The sequence below is a fragment of the Orycteropus afer genome, unplaced genomic scaffold, assembly GCF_000298275.1.
Source record: "Orycteropus afer afer isolate SDZICR_OR568_19922 unplaced genomic scaffold, OryAfe1.0 scaffold00154, whole genome shotgun sequence".
Taxonomy (NCBI): Eukaryota; Metazoa; Chordata; class Mammalia; order Tubulidentata; family Orycteropodidae; genus Orycteropus; species Orycteropus afer.
Genome location: NW_006921741.1, coordinates 7341232 through 7366642, shown reverse-complemented (window position 1 = coordinate 7366642; position 25411 = coordinate 7341232). Strand labels below are relative to the sequence as shown.

General features: G+C 36.9%; 1 protein-coding gene across 1 annotated transcript in view; it reads right to left on the bottom strand.

Moving 5' to 3' along the window:
- Window positions 1-354: 354 nt before the first annotated feature.
- TMEM135 (transmembrane protein 135) overlaps window positions 355-25411 on the bottom strand; it is a 321242-nt gene continuing 296185 nt past the window's right edge. The window contains exons 8-15 of the mRNA XM_007946278.2: window positions 25033-25179; window positions 22185-22254; window positions 18681-18848; window positions 8104-8167; window positions 6795-6871; window positions 3392-3490; window positions 2525-2592; window positions 355-487 (exon numbers count right to left, since the gene is read on the bottom strand). Of these exons, the coding sequence (XP_007944469.1) occupies window positions 355-487; window positions 2525-2592; window positions 3392-3490; window positions 6795-6871; window positions 8104-8167; window positions 18681-18848; window positions 22185-22254; window positions 25033-25179 (826 nt within the window). The remainder of the gene's footprint in view (window positions 488-2524; window positions 2593-3391; window positions 3491-6794; window positions 6872-8103; window positions 8168-18680; window positions 18849-22184; window positions 22255-25032; window positions 25180-25411) is intronic.

The following is a 25411-nucleotide window of genomic DNA, read 5'->3' as shown; positions in this document are numbered from 1 at the left end:
GAATGAACTAAAGACAGCTTTTAAAATAATTTTAAGTATACTCTTATTTGTTATTGCAATTCTACATAGATTATTTTAAATTGCTTGTGGGCATAATTTAGTCGATAATATATCATAATGTCAACCACTGCGGTGATCCAGATCAGATTCTGGCTACAGAGGGAGCTTAATTATTAAGCAAGACCTTCCTAAAAAGCTTCAGTATTTCTGATTGGTAAGAAAAAAAAAAAAAGCATTTCCCATTGAAATAACACTGAAGTTCAAGCCCAGGCTCCCTTCTTTGTGTTCAACATAATTAAATCTTCAGGATAGAATGATGAAACATTTAGTCACATTAATAAATCATAGTTATCTTCAAGAAAATTCTGTGGGTAACTCTGGTGTTACAGTCGTATATCTTGGATCCAGCCTGGGGATGAAATCCGGAAAGTGTTTAGAAGCACCAGTACCAAAAACATCAAGAACTTTTCTGTTCATAACGGCAAACCTGTAAAACAGAAGTCACACTGATCAAGTACTTAGTGAAATTTAAAAAATAAAATAATTCACATTAACTGACTTATGTTTCATGTAATTGGGGGAAAAAGGCTGACATGGTAAAGGATCTAAAGTCAATTACTGATTCAAAAGTCACACACTCTTCCTCAAGATTCACTGTTCCATATTTTATTTAATGATATAATCCCCAGCCTGAAATCCCACAGATTACCATCATTATTTCAAACACTTCAAGTTATTTCCACTAGATTATATCAAATAGAATATTAAATTTGTTACAATTTTTATGATGAATGAAATTGCAGGAAGCTAAATAAATGAAGGGAGCTCTGGTGGTGTAGTGCCTGAGGCATTTGACTGCTAACCAGAAGGCTGGTGGTTCAAAACCACAGCCACTCCTCGGAAGGAAGGCTGGGCAATCTACTTCTGTAGTGATACCGCCTCGGAAACCCAAGGAGGGGTCACTATGAGTCGGATCCGACTTGACGGCAGTGAGCTTGATTGAGCTTGAGAAATAAATGAATGACCTAACATTTCCTAACAGGGCAAAACTCTGAGAGAATGGCATTCCAATGAGTTGACAAAGATGGCATATTTTAATTCTAAGATTATTGAAAAATGTTGTAAGTTAAATAAAATATTAAATATAATGCCTCTCATAGTTGACATCATATCTCACAAGTACACATCCAAAGTGTAAACAGTTAATGATTAAAAGGCAAACAAACAGGTTTTCAAATTTCTGAGATACAACAGAGTCAAATTAAGTCTAAATTAGTTAGACTAAAATGTTATGTAGCAACTAATTAGCAATTAATAAAACAATATGCTATTAATCTAGAATACTTCAAATATCTAAAATATTACAGTGAACAGAATAGTCAAAATAATGCCCACTAAAATAACACTCTATTTTATTTTTATTAAATTGGTCATATTTGATTTATATCCCAATATCCACTTTATTACTGAATGTATATTCCCTCAATAAGACAAAAAGATTCATAATCTTTCTGTGTAAACTTTCTTTTTCTATGATGACTTAAAACATCTTAATTGAAAGTAGTGACTCAAAATGACACATGCACACACCAAAGTTTATTCCATCATTATTCACAACAGGTAAAAGGTGGAAACAACCCAAGAACCATCAACAGATTAATGAATAAACAAAATGTGGACTATATATAGGTACAGTGGGATTACCATAAAGAGAAAGAAAGTCCTAATGCATGCCACACATAGGTGAACTCTGAAAATATCATGCTGAGTGAAATAAACCAGACACTAAAGGACAAATATTTTATGATTCTACTTCTATGAAATATCTGGAATAGGCATATCCATCAAAACAATAAAAAAAAAAAAAGACTGGTGGTTACTAGGGGGTATGGGAAGGTGGGAATGGAGGAAAAATCCTAAGGTCACCTTTAAATTGGAGCACTGTATGATGATGATGATGATGATGATGATGATGATGATGATGATTTGGGTGAAAGTTTACAGAGCAAATTCACTTTCCATACAGCAGTTCACATATATTTTGTCTCATGACATTGACTACAATTTACCACAATGCAACAGCTCCCCTCCCACTTCCTCCCCATAGTTACTTCTTCCCTGTGTCCTTCCCTCCATGCACTCCTGCCCCCCTGAGCTATGTCTCTGTGCATACACAGCCCTTCTATTCTCCCCTGATTGTTCTCTCCAAGGAGTGTATCTACCTCAGGTAAATGTTCAACTCATATGCCTGTGTTTTGTTTGGAAGCCACAGGTATGGGTTCAATTCCACACCTGAAGGGCAGCTAGGGGCCATAGTCTCAGTGGTTCCATCAGGCTCCATCAGACCAGCAAACCTGGTCCCCTTTTTATTTTAATGATTTTGAGCTTTGTTCTACATTGTTCTCCCACTCTATCCAGGATCTCCCACATTGGTGCACTGTATCTTGAGTTATTCTAAAATCTTTAAAGATTTTAAAATAAGGAAAATCAAAGAACCCAAAACAAAAACATCTTAATCACTTACCTGCCCTTAGTTAGCCTTAAAAGGAATTTCCAATAAGATGGTCGCAAAGTCTGAACTTCCATGACAGCCTAAGATTAGAATAATGAATTGGAGATTTCTTTTAGTATATAACAATATTATCAGCAGTCTTAAGCAACAGAATAGTTCTATCTCTATTTTTATTGCTCAATGTATTTTAAAAATGACAGTGATTAAAATAATAAGAAATGCACATATTTATGTTTAAGTCAATAACTACCAAGAATATTTGTAAGTATGCCCTCAAATTAGAAATGCTACTTACAAAATAATTGAGTTAACAGTCATTATTATCAGGATACATTTACTGAGTACCCAAGGAATAGAAGACACTTCACTAGCTGTAGTTAGTTTTCTACCTGGCAGCATCATTGTGAGACAGAGCAAATAAAAGTTGTTTCAACAACTTTACGACAGCCCTAAAATCATTAACATCATTGAAAGATGATTACAGAATTTAAAGAAAATGGACAATGCTTCTATTGAACTAGATTCTCCTCTCTCCCCCATTCCGTGAGCAAAACTGAGGAAATGAAATTATTACTATTTATGCCCATGGTATCTTTTTTTCTGGAAGAAGGATAATTAAATTGAGGCATTCTACTTCAGGTACTGGAGCAATAATTTACTTATAAATTGCACTCTATTTAAACATAGAAAGTGGTGTACTCATAAAACAGGACCTGGTTCATTAAGTTAGCATATTCAATGATTTGAAACTTACAAGCTATCTTGCTTAAAAAAAAAATAGCATACAACATAATAGAAATATTTCCAGGCTTTTATTATTCTTCTATTTAATGTACATTAGAAACAATTCTATAGCTCATTTCAAAAAGCTATACTTACTGCCTGGAAGCAAATTGCTGTAGAGATGGAGTAGATGATAGTATCTGCATGGGGAAAATAGGGAACCTTCCCTGCTTCGATGCCTTTGAAATACATTGTCTGCAAAACAAGTACAACGTAAGCCTTATAAAGGAAACAACTTTAAGTAGCATCAACAATACACTTAAGCATTATGTTCCCTACCTACAACTATTTTTTCTACCTTTCCAAATCCTAGTAATCCTTCAGAGCTCAAATCATATGTCACATCTACCATGACAGCATTAAATGTCAGCTTTCTCCCTCCTGTGTTCCCTTGCTCTTAACTCCAGCTGAAAGCAATAACACTATTCTGTGAAATTCAATAGCACCTTATTTCTACCTCTTTTATGGCAATTATTTTCCAATGCTTTTTTGTACAGTGCCCAAGGTCTGTCTTCCTGAATAAGTCTATTCATTCATTCAGTAAACATTTAATAATGTCAAGTATATGCTGGGCACTGTGCTTGGAGCTAGGGATTAAAAAAATGAACAAAACATAGTTAATACATAACAGATATCACCAATGTACTCTAATGAGGGCTACAAGAGTGTGTCTGTGTGTGTGTGTGTATCTATAGATATTTGCTCTGGGGAGCCAAAAATCAGAAAAGACTATTATTTGCACTGGTCAAATAATTTCTAGTGAAGAACAATTTTTTTTTTCTTAATTTCCAGTCTATCACAAACCAAAAAAAACAAACTCACTGCTGTCAAGTTGGACTTAACTCATAGTGACCCCTCCTTGGGTTTCCAAGGCAGTATTACTGTGGAAGTAGACTGCCCAACCTTCCTTCTGAGGAGTGGCTGGTGGGTTTGAATCGCCAGTCTTCTGATTAGCAGTCAAATGCCTTAGGCACTACACCACCAGAGCTCCCAGTCTATATAAAGTCATAGATTTATATTTTTATATAAAAATAAATTACTAAAAAAAAATTTACAAAACCCAAGCCCAAATTTTTAATATTCAAAAGGCAAAACATTATTCTGCCCAATTATAAAAGTTTCCAAATGCTTATTCTTTATTTCTATACTTATTTTGTTGTGGACTGGTAACAAATAGTTCATGGACTAGCACTGGCCTGCTGATCACAATTTTTAATACTGTTGCCTTGTAAGATGAATAGGATCAACAACTAGATAAAAGAGAAGCAGGAGTAACAAATACGCATGAAAGTAACACAGTATGTGTAGGGAACTGCCAACAATTTCATACGACTATAACAAGGGATAATTCATGGAAATGGGTTTTCTAAAACTTGGCAAAACTAAAGTCAGACTCGTTAGAAAAGTCAGAGGACTAAGACAGAGTGGTGTTACAATAGGGTGAAAGGAGGTTCAAGAAGAAATAAAGAGCATAAAAGAGATGAGAACTGAAAAAAATTTCATTGACAGGTGGCAACACCTTCTCTTCTTCATCTTTGTATTGTCTTTAACATCTACTCAGTTCAGAATACTAAAATAATGGCAGAATGAATATGTTTATTAGTAATATCCCTTCTGATGTGTCATAAAAAATCCTTAGTGATCCACATAAGCTACCATAATCGAAGAGAAAAGCAACAAAGGAAATGATGAAGAGAATGTATTACATATGAATCAATCAAGAAATATATATATAATGAGAAGTAAATCTATGCAAAGTAGTGTGCTAGGGACTGGGATGCATAAGAACTATAAGATATGTTAAAAGAGCTATCATTACTTAGTAAACAAGATAAACAATCATACATGAGATATTATTTTAAAAAATAAAATAACAATATGAGATACAGACATTTTGTAGTAGATTCATGTCAAAGAAAATGTAACTCAGATGTGGCAGAATGGCACCACAGAAATGCTATGCGAAACAAGCATCTGATACATGGATTAACTGTCTTCCTTATTATTTCTTAGGAGCTCTGGTGGCTCAGTGCCTAAGGTATCTGACTGCTAATCAGAAGGCTGGTGGTTCAAACCCACCAGCCACTCCTCAGAAGGAAGATTGGGCAATCTACTTCCATAGAGATACTGCCTCGGAAACCCAAGAAAGAGTTGCTATGAGTTGGAATCAACTCCACGACAGTGAGTTGTTACTTCTTATAATACAGTTTATCCACTGAAGCAGATTCTAAGCTAATAAAGGGCAAGGATTCTACCTTATACTTCTTCTATACATTTACCTAAACCTGGCACAGTAACAGGAATATAATTGTTACTCAATATAGATGCATTTGACTCCTAAGTTCCCAGGAAAAAATGATCTATATAGCTGATTTTATATAATATTAATTATATAGTAATTTATATATATAGTATTTTAGTATAAAATTAACTTCAATCAGAGAAAAATGACTGTCTATTGTACCACCAAACCAAAATACCAAACCCACTGCCATCGAACTGATTCCAATTCATAGTGACCTCATAGGGCAGAGGAGAACTGCCCCATAGGGTTTCCAAGGTTGTAAATATTTACAGAAGCAAACTGCCTCATCATTCTTTCACCAGAGTGGCTGGTGGGTTCAAACTACAGACCTTTTGGTTAGTGTCCCAATGCATTAACCACAGTGCCACCAGGGCTCCTTAGATATTATACAAAACAAAAAACCAAACTCACTGCCATCAAGTCGATTCCAACTCATAGCGACCTCTTTTGCGTTTCTGAGGCAGTAAATCTTTTATAGAAGTAGATTGTTCAATCTTCCTTCCATGGAGTGGCTGGTGGGTTTGAACTGCCAACCTCCTGGTTAGCAGTCAAATGCCTTAGGCATTATGCCACCAGAGCTCCTTATTATACCACCAAACCAAAAACCAAACTCACTGCTATCAAGTTGGATCCAACTCATAGCGACCCCTCCCTGGGCTTCCGAGGCAGTATCACTATGGAAGTAGATTGCCCAATCTTCCTTCCAAGGAGTGGCTGGTGGGTTTGAACTGCCAGCCTTATGGTTAGCAGTCAAATGCCTTAGGCACTATGCCACCAGAGCTCCTTACACCACAGTAGTCATTAAATCCACAAAAGGATCCTGATCCAAGCCACCATCTCATGCCTGTGATTAACTGCTGTCCCCAGCCTCCTAATCCATTCTCCACGTAATATTCAGAATTCCCTCCTTAAAATGTGAATTGAAACAGTTCTTTTCCATGCTTCAATCTCTCCCATGACTTCCAATAGCTCTGAGAACAAAATCAAACTCCGTACTCTCAGCTTTTAAAATTTTGATCTGACTCCTGCCTGTCAGTTAATCAATCAATCAAGGACCTGACTTTTAAAATACTTTCATAGGATTAGAGTTTGCTTCTGTAATTAGGATATGTATCTGCTGCTAAATCAGTTAGATGGTAGCTAAAAAAGCTCTGTAATTTTCAGAATGATAGCATGCTTTAAAATTTTGCTTACCTCCACCAATTTAGAAGCTAAGTACATGGAAATTGTTGTGCTCTTATAAAACATCATTGATACACCTGCCAAAAATCCTGAAACAACAAATAAAGCAGGAAATGATCAGATTTACAAGTATTTCTTTGTTATTAAATCAATTTGTAGCACTGTCTCTTGTCAAAATACATTTAAGCATAGTAATACACCTTGTTGTTGTTGTTGTTATGTGCCGTTGAGTCAGACCTGACCCATAGCGACCCCTCCTTGGGTTTCCAGGGCAGTATCACTACGGAAGTAGATTGCCCCATCTTCCTTCCGGGGAGTGGCTGGTGGGTTTGAACCGCCGGCCTTCTGGTTAGCAGTCAAGTGCCTTAGCCACTACGCTACCAGCCTAATGATGTTAAAATGGGTGAGTTCACATTATCACATATCACATTAAATTTTAAATTGACTTTCAGAGTTAATAACCAACATTTCTGATATACATATATCAAAAAAAACCCAACTCACTGCCATCAAGTCGGATCCGACTCAAAGCAACCCCTCCTTGGGTTTCCAAGGCAGTATCTCTACAGAAGTAGATTGCCTAATCTTCCTTCCAAGGAGTAGCTAGTGGCTGGTGGGTTTGAGCCACCAGCCTTCTGGTTAGCAGTCAAATGCCTTAGGTGCTACACCACCAGATCTCTCATATACAAGAAGCTTTATATTTTAAGTTAAACCAAAAAAACCCTTAGTGACCTAATCAAATATAATGACTTCTAAAATTAATTTTTAAATGCTATTGGTATCATCTTCTGATTTGAAATGGAAATACAATTTATTTATCTATTCTCCTAATAGCTCCAATTATTTTCAGTGCTATCATCACATCTCTCTCCACAGCACTAGCTTCATTCTGTAAATGGAGAATCAAAAAAGGTAGAGGCAGGAATACTAACAGGATGAAAAAATATATTATTATTAAATTATATGCCTCTGTTGCCAGTGGCAAAAACAGAATTTTTAAAGCAATCTAATTGAACTTCTACTAATCTTTAATATAACAATTTAAGTCTTTATGTTCTTTTGAGACACAGTCCCTAAGATTTCTGGCCTGCAACAGGTCAGCTGACTCATTGTATTGCCAAGTCAAAACACCAGATAGCAAGATTGCCTTGATATGTTAAACTTGGCAAACATAAAATGTTTGAACTATTGCCCCAGTAAGGATTTTACTACTGAGAAAGGAAGCTACATAGATATTGGGTGAATTTGGAGTATATTGCCTATTCATTCCTACTACCTATTGAAACAGTAACAATCATTCATTTATTTTATCATGCTTTACCGGCTATAATAGCATGTAGTTCATCATCCAGGTTTCTGACCCAGCGCAGGAAGCAACTAGTACCCTGTTTTAAAGAGAAAATATAATGACTACAGTTGTTTTACATCTACAAAATAATTCATGAAAACAAAAATATCTGTAATACTCTCATTACAGTGCTCTACTGGCTAAACTTAGAGGCAAATTGATACATGACTGGAGAAATAACGAACAATAAGATATTACACAGTTACTCCTCTGGATAGACTCTAATAGGAAATTATACATAGAGAATTCTAAGAAGATAGTGGCATAAACAAACCCTCATCCAATACTCCTCCACAAATACAAGAAGAAAGACAACAGGGAAATGGTGCTTGCCTTTGAGGGACTCTGAATGAATCAAGAAGCAGAGGAAAGCATTAGGGAACTGCAGACAAGCAAGAATCAACAAATCAATAAAGAGTCCCATACAGCAGAAAAATCTCTTCTCCCACTGTCCCTGCCTTTCCCCCAACCATGTAAGCCGCCAGTTGCTGTAAACTGGGATAGGGGTCCCAGAAAAAGAGCCTGCTTCCCTAACCACGACAGCCCCGGCCGCTACAGAGAGACAGGACCCCAAGCTTCTGTCCTAAAATCAACAAGGCAGAACCCTCCAGGGATCCATTTGGAGCGTGTCAGCACTTCCCCAACTCAGACAGTCAGTTGCAAGTCTACTGCAAATTGCTACAGTAGGCCTATGCAGTGAAACCTGCTCTCATAGCCAACATTCTAAGTGCCTCCCTATACATCTCATAGCTCAGGCCTCTGAAACCAACAGGACAGACCCCCCAGGGAGTCAGTTCTCATCTATCTGCTCTCCACCTTTCAGTCAGTGCTAATGACTACTGACTGAGGTTGCTGTGTCCTAAGAAGCAGGCATCTTTAGTAGAGACTATAGCCACAGCCAACATACTACAGGGAGGATTCTGGGAGTAGTAACAAGGCAGACCTCCCTCCAAAGCATGTGACAGCTCTACCCCCAACCAGATACTGCCATCTGCAAGCCTGCTGTTAATTGCTACAGTATGGCTCTGCTGCCACAGTCAACATTCCATCTGCCTCCCTCTGAGTCAATTAGGGTTAATCCGCTTCCAACAGGTACTGAGAAGAAAGCAGAAGTCTTGAATGGAGACAGCATGCACAGTCAACAATCCACCAGGGGAACTCAAAGCAACAAGGCAGGCCTCCATGGGGATCTGACCAGAGCATGATGCCCTCTTCCTCACCCGGTAATTGTTGGCTGGCAGACTGCTACACAAGGCCCTTGCTGTGTAGTCTGCTCCCACTGTCAGTTCTCCACCTGCTTCCCTGTGTACCCCACAGCTCATGCCCAGAAACCAACAGGAAAGACCTTTGTAGGGATCAGCTTGGGTCTATTTGCTCTCCTTACAGTCAGCACTGAGGACAACTGACTGAATCTGTTGTGTGCTAGAAGAAGGCATCTTCAGTGGAGGTTAAACCCACAGCCAACATACTACAGGATAGGCTCTGCTAACACAAAGTAGACCCCCCTGGGGTCCATTTGGAGTGTGACTACACTGCTCCCAACTGGTAACTGCTGGCTGCTAGACAGATACTAACTTCTTCAGTGGAGTAAGGAAGTGGATGACCTAAGTGGAAACTGCTCCCCCAACCACCACAGAGCCACTGGGGCTCTGAGACCAAAAACAAACTCTTAGAGGTCCTAATCAGGAGTGCCAGGGCTGTCTCCTCCTGACACACAGGAAAGTCTGCCTTTGTTTCTTCTAAATACCAGCTCAGGTATAAGCAAAAACCACAGAGCAAGGAAGGAAACCTTAGGCAAAACCAAGTACAAAAACCAGCCCCAAAGGGGGCCCACTGAGTGTGGGTTTTCCAATAAAAACATGATTAGAGAAACAGAGAAGGGAAGGGAGTAATAACCAGAGAGAGGGGATTGTGCCCCTGAGCAGACAGATTGGTTAGTACACTATATATAGCATGAGTGGCAATGCCCACTGGTGGACAGACTGATCACAGCGTGTTCCCTGGTACGTTTGGGAGAGACTGAAAATTGAAACATGAGATATGGAACTTTCAAATCCCAATTAAACCATGTAGGTTAAACCAAAGAGTTTCTTGTAGAAAGTAGTACGGGCAAAACACCAAATAGTAGGGAAAACAGAGAAAGTTAACACCATCGAAAATTCCAATGCCCCAACAAAAAACCACAAGACACACGAAGTACAGAGAAACAATGGCTCATCCAAATGACCATAACAGAGACAGTGAAAGCACATCTAGGGATGACGAAATAAGGGAAAGCATTGACAAAGAACTAAAAGAAAAGGGAAAACAATGCAAGAAAAAAAATGAGGCTCTAACAAAAGACATGATACAACTGAAATGGACAATAACAGAAATAAGAAACACAGTTAAAGGACTTGGGAACAATAAGCCTCTTTAGCCCTTTGCCATGAGACCAGAAGGACTAGATCATGCCTGGCTACGATTACTGAACATTTTCATCAAAATTCCAAAGAAGAATCTTGATCAATGGGGGAAAACGTAGAACAGAATTTCAAATTATCATGGATGAACCCCTGAAATCATTGCCCTAAGATAATCTTTAAACTTTAAAGTAATAAGATTCCTTGAAGTCATCTTAAAATCAAACAGTTTAGCTTAACCTGTAAAATGGTCTGCCTTGAACATTATGTTCTTTTAAGAGAGAAACTGACAACAGCAACTTGAAAGATTAGACAGGACTCTTTGGGGGCCGCATTATATTACGTTAATGAGGGAAGGATAACTCAGAAAATGAGTGTGAAAATAGTTACACAACTTGAAGAATGTAATCAGTGTCACTAAATTATACATGTAGAAACTGTTGGAATTGGTGTATATAACAAAATAAATAAAATTTAGAATGAAAACAAGAAATTATATATAATATTTTTCAAAAAGAATCCAAAAATTCCATTTTTGCTTACAGAATGCTGGGCATGTCACTCCCACTCTCGCAAGGAGAAAAAGCTGGATAAACTACAAAATTGTCCAGCCAGAATTCTATACTCATAATATATTCAACACTGAAGGTGAAATAAAAAACTTTTCCAGACAAAGAAAAGCTAAGGAAATTCATTACCTACAAAAAATGTTGAAGAAAGTTCTTTAGGGAAAAGGAAAATACTGCTAGATAAAAATTTAGATCTGTAAAATGAAATGCAGAGCTCTAGAAATAATAAAAATAAAGCTAAATTTAAAAGACATATTTTTGTTACCTTTAATTGCTCTGAAAATAAATTAACTGTTGAAAGCAGGCATCAGCAAACTATGGCCCACTGGTCAAATTTGGCCCACCACATGTTTTGTACTGCTCAAGAGCTGAGAATAGTTCACACGCATTTAAATGGATGAAACATAAAATGAAATTTTAACTTCAGTATGATAAAGTTTGACTGGAACACAGCCATGCTCATTCATTTATAGTCATACATTGCTTAATGTCTATATGTTCTGTGAAAAGACATTACTTGATCTGGACTTAGTGTGAACATGATACCATAGTCTGGTTCTGCTCTTTCCTTAGGCATGCTGAACAAACTTTGTGACTTAGCAGTTATCATCAATGTACTGAAAAAGATGTGCTTTTGTGTTTAGCCTTCAATTCACATCATTAGCAATTCTCCATATGTGATATAAAATCCCCCTCATATCTTCCTTAGTCTTTTTTTTTTCCTCTTTTAAAAAAAAGTATCAAATTTATTTGTCTCTAGTTTCATTTTAAATTAGAGCTGTTGGAAATATTTTTTTATAAATTAAAATCCGTATCAGAGATGGAAAAAATATTAATAAGACACTGAAGAGTAGGAGTGAAAAGATTACTGGACTCTGCATTTACAAAAGCCATGATTTAATAGTAAAAAAAAAAAATCCAATTACACTACTTACTAAAGTTAGCTTTTCTGATTATAATACATTTTCACTTTAATATAATTTATCTGTTTTCCCTCAATGACTATTATGTCCAGTAAAATTTTTCTAAAATGTAAGCTTGTCTTTAAAAAACCCACTGTCATTGAATCTATTCTGACTCATAGCAACCCTATAGGAGAAAGCAGAACTGCCCCATAGGGTTTCCAAGGCTGTTATCTTTACGGAAGCATATTGCCTCATCTTCCTCCCGCAGAGTGGCTGGGGCTTCAAATGCTGACCTTCTGGTCAGCAATGGAATGCCTTAACCACTGAAACACCAGAGCTTCTTTACCATATCAGCTTTCTTTACCACTTATTAATTAATACTTAACTGTTATTCATAAAAGTTCCTTAAAAGAAAACTTAAAATTTTAATTTTCACCTTGAAACTGATCAAAAGTATATGACATTACCATGAGTCAAAACAAAGAATGGACTAAAAAATAAGAGTGGTATATATATCATCAGTGGTAGCTCTGGTGGGGTAGTGCCCAGGGCATCTGACTGCTAACCTGAAGGCCGACGGGTTCAAACCCACCAGCCACTCCTCGGAAGGAAGGTTGGGCAATCTACTTCCATAGTGACACTGCCTTGGAAACCCAAGAAGGGGTCGCTATGAGTCAGATCCAACTTGACAGCAGTGGTATTTTTTTGTTTGTTTATATCATCAGCAAATCATCTAACATGTTAACTATTTCACATTTCTATTCAGCGCAAGCAAGAAAAAACTGGTTCCAAGATACTATGTTTGGCATTTTAAATGCAAGCTTTAAATCAGTTTTATCCTTCTCAACAAAATCATCTCTAAGAAAATGTTCATAAGTACAAATATTGTTATATTCAATCAGTGGTATTCTACATAGTTAAGATATTACAAGGACTCTTTTAAAATTAAGTTTATAAAAATGCAGACGGTGATAATTATATCGATATAAGGCTGAAACCAGAAAAACTATGGAGAAAATAGAAACACTTAATACAATTTTGCTTGGAGAAAGCCAGAAATGATTCCAACAAGCAAGCAAAAATGATAAAAGATGTAATTAGCATATTTTATCTTTTTTAAACCAAAGCACACTTTTTATGTCAGAGAGGACAATTTTCACTCTTATATTCATAATCTCCTTGGTCCAAAACAGGGCCCTACTGTAAGCTATTATGTGAAGAGAGTTCATAACCTAAAGTTATTTTTCCCCACAGGATGTTTTCATTTCAGCATATATGCTGCAGAGCAATAACTGATAAATGACTAAGTCAGTAATAAAGAATTTGTAGCTTAATAAATGCTAATTTACAGTAACTGCCAACAGACACCAACAAACTTCTACACCCAAGACTAAATGTTACCATAGTTATTGAGGTCAGAACTAACATGATTCTTTCATATGGTCAGACTTCGTTTACTAAATAACACTGTTGTAAAATCCAAAGAAGAAACCTTAGTGAGTCCTTCAAAAGAGGCATCATTTTCCAAATGATTTTTCTTTAACTGCAGAGTCTGTTCTTTGCTTCAATCCTTTTTTAGTCATTTGGCTTTTGCAATATTTTCATGACGTTTTTGTTTCTTCTTTTGCTCCTTTTCCCTGGCTTCTATCATCTTGGCCAGTTTCCATGACAGCACAGCACTTGCTAGGAACAGTGGAGTAAGGGCCAAAATCACTGTCGTAAGGAAGCCATATGGGTCCTTTGCAGCCCCTTCCACGACATACGCAGCCCAAGCCTTTATGTCAAACATCTTAGTAGTGGTCTGAAGAAAACTTGTTTGAGAAGTGATCTCTAACTTTGTCCAGGGATCATCAACGAGCAAATCACAATTTCATATGACCCTTCGTTTTTGTCTTCTGCTTTAGTTCTATTGTACACTTCTAGGAGAAAGCTTAAACTCTCAATTTTAGACCCAAACGCAGGTGCCTTCCAGGCTTTAATAAATTACTCTTCGTCCCTCAGAAAGGAGTAGACCTGACTTGACATCCAGGGCAGAATGGTGCAGCACAGGAAGCTGCACCAGGTGGCGTTCTACTGCCATCTGTACTCCCCCCTCTGTCTTTCCCTCTTTTGCTTTCCCCCTGCTCATTTCTTCCTTCCTTCCCCACACCCAGGCTGCTGGCACCTGGGGACCACATCCATCTGACTATTTGGCTTTGGTGGGCACAGGCCCTTCATCCTGCAGGGGCCCACCGGGGCTCGCAGACAGCAGTGACCCCAGGAACTGAGATCGGCTTGGTGGCCACGTCCCCTGGACACAGGGGTAAAACCAGCTCAGTGGCCGCCAACAGCTTCCCTCACATTGTGCCCAGACCTGGGCACAGACTCCATTCTCAACTCACCGCCAGACCAGAAGCTGTATCTTCCTTAGTCTTGTAGCTTAGTCTTGTAGTGGAGCTGATCCTTTAACATCTTTGAGAATGTTCTTCGTTTTTGAGGACTGTTATGATTGTTAAGTGTGACAAGCCCCAAATCATGAGCAACAGAGTTCACTGACTGTCCACCTTCACTCTATTTAATAATCTTTTGTTTCACTTCCAGATCGCTACTTATCCTTTCCTTTGCCTCTTGATGCCCCTATCAGTAGCACTTGTTTTGCTGCATACTTGTTGTTGTTGTTGTTATTATGTGCGGTTGAGCAGGCCCAACTCATAGCGACCCCTGCTTGGGTTTCTGAGGTGGTATCACTATGGAAGTAGATTGCCCAACCTTCCTTCTGAGAGATGGCCTGGCTACCTGCCGGGAGCGGCTGGTAGGTTTGAACCACCAGCCTTGGGTGTGGCAGGTGACTGCGTTAGGCCTGAGGCCATCTCCTAGGGCCCAATGCATACCGTTACATGGTAAATTTTTTAGATACAAATTACAGTACAGTACATATATAAGCCATTAACACAGGTGTTTCTAATGACTATCAAGACATGCGTATTATAAGTTATATATGTCCAACTTATTATACACCTGGTAGTACAATCACTTTGTACACAAGAGACATGAGACCCACGTGTTGTATGTGGGAAGCTGCTGGGTTCACTATGTCCCATTCTCTGGTTGGGGTATCTGAACTCTATTACCACTTTATTGGGATCATGGACATACATGCAGTCAGACATTGCCTGAGCAGACACTATGCAGTGCAGGACTGTATATGTTGTGTACACCTGCTTTCATGCTACAACAGCAAAGCTGAGTAGTTATGACAGAAACCATACGATCCACAAATATTCTCTGCTTCTTTAAACAAAAAGTTGGCTAACTCTTGCTCTGAATCAAAATAGCAGCAATGTATTGTGGGGTTTATAATATATGTAAATGTAAATGTATGATAACAACAGCACAAAGGATAGGAAGGAGAAATTAGAAGTATAGTGTTGTATTGTTCTTACACTATATCTGAAGTGGTATAATATAATTTGAAGATACGCTGTAATAAGTTGTTGTTGATGTTGTTATGTGCCATCGAGTTCGCCCCGACTCATAGCGACCCCTCCTTGGGTTGCCAAGGCAGTATTACTATGGAAGTAGATTGCCCAACCTTCCTTCCGAGGAGTGGCTGGTGGGTTTGAACCTCCAGCCTACCGGTTAGCAGTCAAGTGCCTTAGGCACTATGCTACCAGAGCTCCTATGTGGTAAGTTAGAAATGTTTATTAAAACCTGAGGAAACCACTACATTTTTTAAAATGAGGCATAAATAGTAAGCAAATACTAGAGAGAAAATGGAGTCACAGAAAATACTACAGAAGAAAGTAGGAAAAGGAAAACATGGAACAAATAGAAAACCAAAAGGTGCCTAAGGCATTTCACTGCTAACCAGAGGCTGGTGGTTCAAACCTACCAGCCTTCCTCAGAAGGAGGGTTGGGCAATCTACTTCTGTAGTGATATGAGTGGGATCTGACTAGATCGCAATTTTTTTTTTTCATCACTAAGTACATTAAATGAAAATAATCTAAACCAATTAAAAGACAGAAATGATCAAATTGGATAAAAAGGAAAGGATCAACCATATGTGCTGTAAAAGAAACCAACTTGTAAAAATGAAGAAAAGTTAATAGGGAAAGCATGAAAATAGTACACCATCAAATACTAATCAAAAGAAAAGTGGAATAACTATATTATATCAGACAAAGTAGAATTCAGAACAGAAAATACTACCCGGGATAGAGAAAAACATTACAAAATGAAAAAAGGCTCAATTCACAAGGAGGCACAAAGACTAGTGCAAATAGTATGCACTCAACTGCTAACCCCCAAGTTTGAAACCACAATGGTAGAAAGCTTACCACTGTACTGTGAAAGAAGAGGCCTGGCATCTCCTTCTAGTGGCTCACAACCAAGAAAACCCTATGGAGCAGTTCTATTCTGTAACACCCCTGCGGTGGCCATGAGCTGCAATTTACTAGGCAACCAACAAACATGGTCTGAATAATTATTTTTTAAATTATTTTTAAATCACATATGGGTGGCTTTGAACACACTGTAGGAATATTTTTTATAAGAGATTTTCTGACCCTTAGTTCAATATCATCTGTTTCTATTACCTAAGCAAATAAATAGCAATTGAAATGGTGGAGGGAGGGGGACATGCTCTGGTATGTGCTGAACCTGAGACTAAAATGTCGGAAATAATCCACATGCAATCATTTAAGAGTTTAAGTTGAGGATGAATACAAACACTATGACGTGAAAAATGAAAAAGAATGTGAAAACAAACATATAATTACCAATAATCTGTCCTATTAACTCTTGCATATTCAAAAATATTAGTAATGCTTCCTAATTAAACCATACTGAAGTTTTTAATATTAGTAGTATTTTATAATAAATAACTAGTTATCTATAGTTTGTCACTTATCCTCTTCTTTCCATTTCAAAATATTTCCCCTATACCTGCCTTTTTTTAAGTAAACTTTTACATAAAATGACACATGACATTTTACTCAGAGTAACTCCAGAATTCAATTTACCCAGCATTCATTTTTCTTCCAGTTTAATGATGACCATAAAAAGGACAGAGGTTAACTTTAGTTAACATACTTAATCATTTAGAATCTTTGTTTTCCATTTTTACTAAAATATGCCAGTAATATGATTTAGTGACTTCCAATAAACAAAAGGTCATTACTAAGTTGCATAATTCTTTGCAAAGAATGACTCCTATACATGTGTGAGCACATTTAAAGGAACATGGAGAAAGAGCTGGAAGAATGTTAACTCTGGGTATTTGAGAGAATGTTGTGGGAATAATGAGTGAATGGAAATAGTGAGCAGGTAGAAAACAGAAAATAAGTCATTGCTTATATAAGTCATAACAGAAAATTATAGATCTATCAAGTGTTGCTATCAGCTAGAAAGGTCAGTAATATTTAAAAGTATTAACTAGGTAGTAAATGTGTGGTGAAGTGAATTACTTATAATGACTCTTCTAGCCATGGTCTTTGTCACTTCCACCAGATGAGCGGGTTGGGATTATGCAAATGTGAGTTGCTCTGTGGCCCACCAAAGGAATTGCACAGCTTGCTAATAATATAAGTAAGATACAGTATCCTTGTGGGTGTGGGACCTAGGAAATAAGGTGTATGGAACCCTAACATAAGGATTGGTCAATTTTGCCATCAGTTAGGCTCAAAATGAGTCATCCCAGAGGTGGAAAAGGGGGTCTCATTGCCATCAAGACAGAAAAGAGCTGGGAGTGGAGCATACCCTTGGATCCAAGATCTCTGTACGAAGACAACAAAGAGAAATGGCAGAGGGACAGCAGCCGAAAAGGCAGCCGGACAAGAGAACAGCATGAGATAGAGAAAGTTGAGTGCCACTGGGATGAAGGTTTGCTGGCAGAGTGGGGTACATGTAATGGCAGCACTAAAAGACCTTTGTAATACCTGCCCAAGCAGAGCAGAGGCCTGGCCAAGAAGATGATGAATGGCCAAAGAGAAGCCTGTCTAGAGGCAAGTCTGAGTGGAGGCTATCCTGATCTAAGAATTGTATCTTGAGTGTTCCTGATCCTGAATTATAACCTGTTACTTCCTTAATAAACCCCATAATTGTGAGCATTTGTGAATTCTGTATGGCCACTGCAACAAATTATCAAACACAACAGAGAAGTAGAAAGTGCCATGGAAGGGGCAGTTGTTGTCAAAATTGGTCAGAAGTTTGGAGAGTGGCAGCATGTCTGGTATTATAGGAAACAGTCTTGGGCTGATGCTGCTGGTGGCTGTTTTGTCTTCTTGTGCAGTTAGAGGAGGTCAGATGCCACCATCCTCACGCTCTTTTTGTAAAATGTGATTAAGAAAAACAGATAGACCAGTCATATTAATATCATTTTTGCTGTTATAAACATTACAAAATTCTTATTTTCAGAGTGCTTATGTATTAAAAAAAATGAGTCTTTGACAATTTTTAATATTTTTATATAAATGTAGATATATCTACACATTCAAAGTCATTAAGCAACATTTTAAAAGAAGAAATTTCTCCAACTTCAATTCCCAATATATTATGTATATTTGGTGATCTCAAGATATTTATGAATACTATAGGAAGAGCATTAAAAAATTAATAGATGAGTTAATGCCGTATCTTATTAACAATCTCCATGGTATTTATCTCCCCCTTTCCTTTCTTCTTCTACAAATCTTACCTTGTATATACTAACAAAAGACCCAAGAAAAGCTCCAAGCTGGAAGTTTTCCTTATTATAGAAGAGAGACAATAGCCGGGATGGCTGTGTAAACAGATGCCTAAATGCAGAGGGGATTCGCAGGCAGCACTGGATCAGGTACCCCACGCTAAACATTCGGATGAAACCCTAGGGAAAACAGGAAGGAAAATCTGATTTTCAACCAAATTTTGAAGTATGATAGAATATGAATCTTATCATCGCCAAATCAAAACAAGACTCAAAATTATTTAATGCAAGTTTATATCACAGGCATTTTCCAAATTAAGTCTTAAAACCTCAAACAATAATTTTAAAACAATTACCTTAAAAATAAGGGTGAAATCTTGGAGTGAGTATACTTTCTTTGATTTACAAAGACTTAAAAAGTCTCACAAGCACTGGCCAAGCTTGCCTATGCATCAAAATTCCATTTCTTGACATTTTGTTGACAATAATCAGGATTTTTAATTCCTAAACCACAAACGAGTTTTAGAAACAAAAGCATTGAAATTCCAATAAAAGCAGTTAACAAAACCAAATGCTTTTGGAAATTCTGACAGAAAATTGTTCTTAATCAGTAATATGAATGGGAATGCTGCTGACAGAAAAATAATTTTATTATTTCTTTAGACCTTTTGTTTCAATTTTGTAAATGACAAGGTTAAAAGAACTTTCCAGAAAAAGACACAATTGTCTGTGGTTTTCATTTTTGTCCTCAGTTGTACAGGGCTAAATAATCATAAGGAAATAGTAGCTTTAAGGTAAACTAACAAAACTTGAGAAAGCAAATCCATTATAAATCCATATTTGTTGCCAACATTTCCCAGATTTCCTGCAACTGTTTATAGTACAAAAGGGAACTATCTGAGGAGGATAAAACTAATGTTAGTCAATTTCATCTCACTACTTATGAAATTGAAATTTGGATGTCACTTAATACATAGAGATTGAAAATGCCAACTAGCACAAAACATTAACAGAAAGAATACTATGTTACATATACTTCAACCAATATATTGTAACACAAGTCTCTTATCCTTCTTCTCCTCCTCATTCACCCTCACTGGAATGGGAAAATGTCTACACGCTTAGCAGTGCCTGCCTGCTAAGTTTAAAAGTCAGATTTGTATTTCCAGATAGTAGCTTTCTATTTTTTCTTCAAAGAAAAAAGAAATTGAGTTATTAGAAAGTAACATTCATTAATTTCCCTGAAACTACTTAATATCTGGTTAAAATATGGAAATTAAATTGTCCAATCAATTATTGAGGAGCTCTGGTAGTGTAGTGCCTAAGGCACTTGACTGCTAACCAGAAGGCTGGCGGTTCAAACCCTCCAGCCACTCCTCGGAAGGAAGGTTGGAATCTACTTCCATAGTGATACCGCCTCAGAAACCCAAGCAGGGGTCGCTATGAATCGGGTCTGAGTCAACGGCACATAACAACAACAATTATTATGAATTATCATGCATTTGCATAACTGAAATTGTCTAGTATTGTTAAAAACAGCGTATGTTCATCCTTTTATTGGGCCATTGATAACCTTAAAATGGTTATCCAAGGATTCAAGGATTACACATGTAACCACCTTCGCATGCTATTTTCCATTCATCCCTCCATCTATTCACCCCTTCATGTATTCATGAAATATTTGCTGGCTCTATATTAGATGCAGGAGATACAAGGGGGAAGAGGACACAAAGTTCTTGCTTTCATGCTAGTTGAAGGAACAGAAAATAAGTGAAGAAATTAACAGATACAATAATTATAGATTATAATAAGTGTTATGAAGGAAACAATCGGGACACTAGGATAGAAATTGACAGAGCAACCTAGATCAGACTGAGTGTTAAGGAAGGCCACTGAGAATATGATATTTAAACAGACTCAAAAAGAGGAGAAGCAGTTAACATGAAAATAGGATTCTAGACAGCTTAGATAAAAATCACAAAGCAAAAAACAAAAACCAGGTTGGCAGATACTAGGAACCAACAAAAAGTTAGTGTGAATGGAGTATAAGGAGTTGAGAGGAATGTGATTAATACGGATATTTATTCAGGGTTATGATTTAGCATGTAGTGTAACTGAGTCCACAGCATAATGAGGTGCACTGTAAGGAGATTTTATTTGTGATATAAATTCCTTACCCACATGCTTCCAAATATCCAAACATTAACATGGAGAAGACATTCCAATTTTTACCTAAATTACTCAGTTCAGTACTATTACACATTTGAAAACATGACTAGATTTTTCATTGCTTAGTATTTCTAATTTTCTCATATAATTTTTTTTTTTTTTTAATATCACTGGCCCCAAAGAAATAGTTCTCAAATACCTGATTTAATCAGACTATTTCTCTTAGTTCCCTTCTTGAAGTTTCCCTTTGAACTTGAATCACGTTCAGCTGGAGGGAAGGTTGGATAAGCAGAGCAAGCAGACTTCGAAGCTGCTAGCAATGTTGCTTTTCCCCCCACCATTTTAAAAGTGGGGCAGGAAATCAGATTTGGAAGAAGTGTATCAGAAACCACAGCACAACTGAAAAAATACTCTACTGTTTTTGCCCCTAGTCTTATCTTTGGGGATTCTGAGGGTAAGTGTAATCTTGGGTGAATGCCACCATCAACTCTTGACCACAGGCATTCATCTTCATAAGCACAAATGTGGGACAGTCCCTCCCTTCTAGAGTGACTAAGAAGTCTGTCTCTTGGGGTGTTAAACATCTTTACTGTTTTCATCATCAACTGAGTGGGGCTCAGACTTTTCAAGAAAGAACATAAACTTTTTAAAGCATCAGAAATGTTGGAAAACCATCCACAATTAGGGAACTTGCAGGAAGCGGGTAGTGCCGCCAGTGCCACACCAAATGCAATGAAAATAAGCTCCTCCCAGAGCTGGTAGCAATGTGTGTGCGTATGGGGGGGGGGGGGACAAGTAGGAAGAGAAGATGAACTAGTATGCTAGTATATTAGAGTGGGGCATAGCTAACTTTTTAAACGTAGAGTAACTGTGGACAGAGCTCCAGCTCCCTAAAAAATGTGGTAGCTTTACAAGCCCCAAACGAAATGCCACTATACCAGATAGTGTTCGGTATACGTGTGTGACTACAGATCCAGCACATTCCAGAGGGCTAGTTCTAGGACGGAGTTCTAATAAGAACAAAGGACAAATTTTTATGACTATTTTTCTGTCATGTGTGTGTGTGTGTGTGTGTGTGTGTGTGAACTCTTCTTCTACCTCAAAGTTTTTAGTAGTTTTTAAATAAAGAAATTTTAAAATTAATGCATGAAGAATCTGATAATTGAATATTAAAAGCTAAATTGCTACCTACTTCTCACAAATTTCTTATTCTTCAAATCAAACAAAGAATGACAGCAACTGTTAATGTCAACTTTTCCATTTACTTTGAAATCTATTTTTAGTTAAATAAATTATTTCTCTGTATGTTCCCCATTGTTTAGAAAGTGGATATTTTCATATACTTACTTTAATGCAGTAAGAGATGCAATTATCTTCATAGTGTTTGCAACATCTATGTCTTGGTCCATGCTTGCATCTGAAATTAAGCCAAAAAAAAAAAAAAAAAGAAAAGAAAAAACAAAAACAAAAACCTAAACTACTTATAATTAAAATGTATGTGCATGTGCACCTGTATGTAAATCTGTTTAAAACTCTCTAACCAAAAAAGAAGAAAATATCACCCATTCATTTCCAAATGTGTGCACCTTTTGGTTTCTTAAGACATACAGAAGTGAAGATGACAATTTTTTTGTTTTTTGTTTTTTCTTGTTGCTCCTCATGTAACACATTGTATATTAGAAAAAAAAAAAAAAAAAAACTCAACTGCTGTCAAGTCGATCCCGACTCACAGCGACCCTTCCTTGGGTTTCTGAGGTGGTATCACCACAGAAGTAGATTATCCAACCTTCCTTCCGAGGATTGGCTGGTGGGTTTGAACCGCCAGCCTTCTGGTTAGCAGTCAAATGCCTTAGGCACTACGCCACTAGGATGTGAAATAGAAAGATCATACTAGTAAATACCTGTGACTAAATATTAAAAATATGTATATATGATCCATGTATTCTGCCAAATTTTTCAGAAGCTTTAAATTCTTTGTCATAGAGTGTAATGGTCATACATCATCCATGAAGTCAGTACTTGAGCAAAAATCATAATGAGAATGTTCTCAGGTTATAGGAATTTACACTTAATTATATTTGAAAGAAAACATATGGAAGAGAAACATGATATACTATTAGAACTCAAAATTCACTTTTTAAAAGTAAATAAAGAAATAGATCATTTGAGAAATCAAAAGTAGATCATTTGTGATTTGAATGTAAACCACTTAACCCTTTAGTGTTTAATAAACATGTCTGCTGGGAAGACTACTGTTCAAGACATACTCATTTTAATTATTAGGCGGAATGACTCCAGGACTATTTATTCACCCTACCCATATAAAATGTTATATAGGAGAATCTAACATGAGTTTAGTTCTCCTTTCTCTTTGAAGCGTTCATGTTCTAAAATAAGCAGACTTCATAACCTCTTTTCAGAGTGCAACTAATCGTTTTCATGGTTAAAATATATGAACTCTTTCTTGTGTATAACAATAACTTCTGGAGCAATGTTCTGGCTCTGCACAACTCAAATCCCATTTGCAAACTGATTAGCAAGATCTTTTCTAAAATCCACTTCTTCACTGCTGAGGTATACAGGTGACCTTTCCCAGTCAAGTGTCATAGCAACAGTTCATACTTATCATAGCTCTATGTCATTAGAATTATATGATACATCTTATCAAGTGAAATTGTTGAGTGATTAATTAAAATTGGGCACCTGAAAAGAGGACTGTCTCATGCAAACCACTGCTCTTCATACCTCTAAGTATCCTCTTCAAAGATATTTCTCAGCTATTGCTATCAAAACTACACAGAAACAACTCTACTTGCTAGTGAAATCAAATTATTTTATCATTTGTACTGTTCAGCCATTTAATTTTTTCTTAGTCTCTCATGAAAATGGCTTCCCAAGTACCAGTCTACTCCCTGCATTATTTACTTTGCTTTTCCGTATCATTCTGCACCTGCTTTTACACCAAGTGACTTACAAAAGCTACTCTGACTAGCTCTCCCTTGACCTGATCAGTTCTGATACCCAAGGCATCATTCACCAACATAATACTTATTCTGCATTCCCCTCTGATTCTTGGTGACATTATTTCCATTAATGGAGACGTTTCCCCTATTTCCCCACTGAGGCAACTCATAACAATTTCTAAACTTGCTTTAATATGTTTACTACCCCAGTTATTCCTACCACTTACTATTTTTTTCTTCCCTCTCACCTTCCATGTGTGGTACATACTAAGATGAAGATAAAGTCTTTATAGTCTGTAAAATTGAGAATACCCATGTATTCATGAGTTGCCAGTATATTTCACATGTTATCTTATTTGATGTTCAGTAAAATTCTTAATAGAGATTAATAACTCCAGTCAACAGAGGAGGACTTTGGGATACAGAGTGGTTAAGTGGCTCACCCAAGTCAAAAGGCTGATGGGGCAAAATAAGAGCTAAACAAAGTTTCTTCTGATTTCTCACAGGGCTTCAGCTTCCTACAGTTGACCCCCTAACTTTCTATTCTATTCTCATTCCATGTACTCCAAAATATCACTCATAAGATTATTCTCATTAGCTGGTCCCCTAATTTTTTTGTAAATGTTTTATTGTGATTTAGGTGAAATTTTACAATTTTCTAATGGCTCTAATTTTAAATTACAATTTTTAATTACATTTATTTCTTCAATATGTCCACTAGCAATACACATGAGCACTTATTTGCACAAAATATAAAGACTTCTTTGTACCATATACAAATAAACATTTTTTATTCCATTGTCAAAGCCCTGAAAATTTCCACTCCTGCAAAACAGCCTTCACTTAAAGTTTGTTCCTTATTGTTCCCTCATCTTGAATCGATCTTTTTTTTCTCCTTCCCACACTTGCCATATTCAATCAGTATCGTTCAACTGTTTCTGATGTTCTTCATCCTAGTCACCTGTAACTGTCTAGTTTGAAAGACAAAAATATTTTAATTTCACGCAAATCTATTTTAAAGGAATATGATGGTCAATAGTACTCTTTTTAGTATTGCCAGAAATAATAAATAACATTCAGTTGCTAATATGTGCCTTTTATAAAACCCACAAAGAGTTTTTGTTGAAAAAAATTATCATTAACCGAATAGAAAACAAAAATACCTCAGTACAGCACTAATATCATATACAACAGTGACAAACTGCACTAAAATATCAAGATAAAGAACTCACATTGAATCCACAAGTTTCCTGACTAGAGCAATTACATTCATTATTCGTGGTTTTTCCTCATGTTTTTCTCTCTTTTGTTCCACTTTCGCATATGCTGCCTCTGGTGAATAAGAATGTATGGGTATTTCCTCCTTCCCTACAATGAATCTAAAGAAGAGAGCACAATATGAGTCATTTTTCACCTTTAAGAGACTCAGTAAGGAAGAAATAGATTATGTTTATGGACAAATTTTGGAGAGCATCATCATTTGAAATAGTATTTTCATGATCTATATAAAATCATGGACAATGAATAAGGAAGACCGAAGAAGAGTTGATGCTTTTGAGTTGTGGTGCTGGCAGAGAATGCTGAAAGTACCATGGACTGCTAAAAGAACTA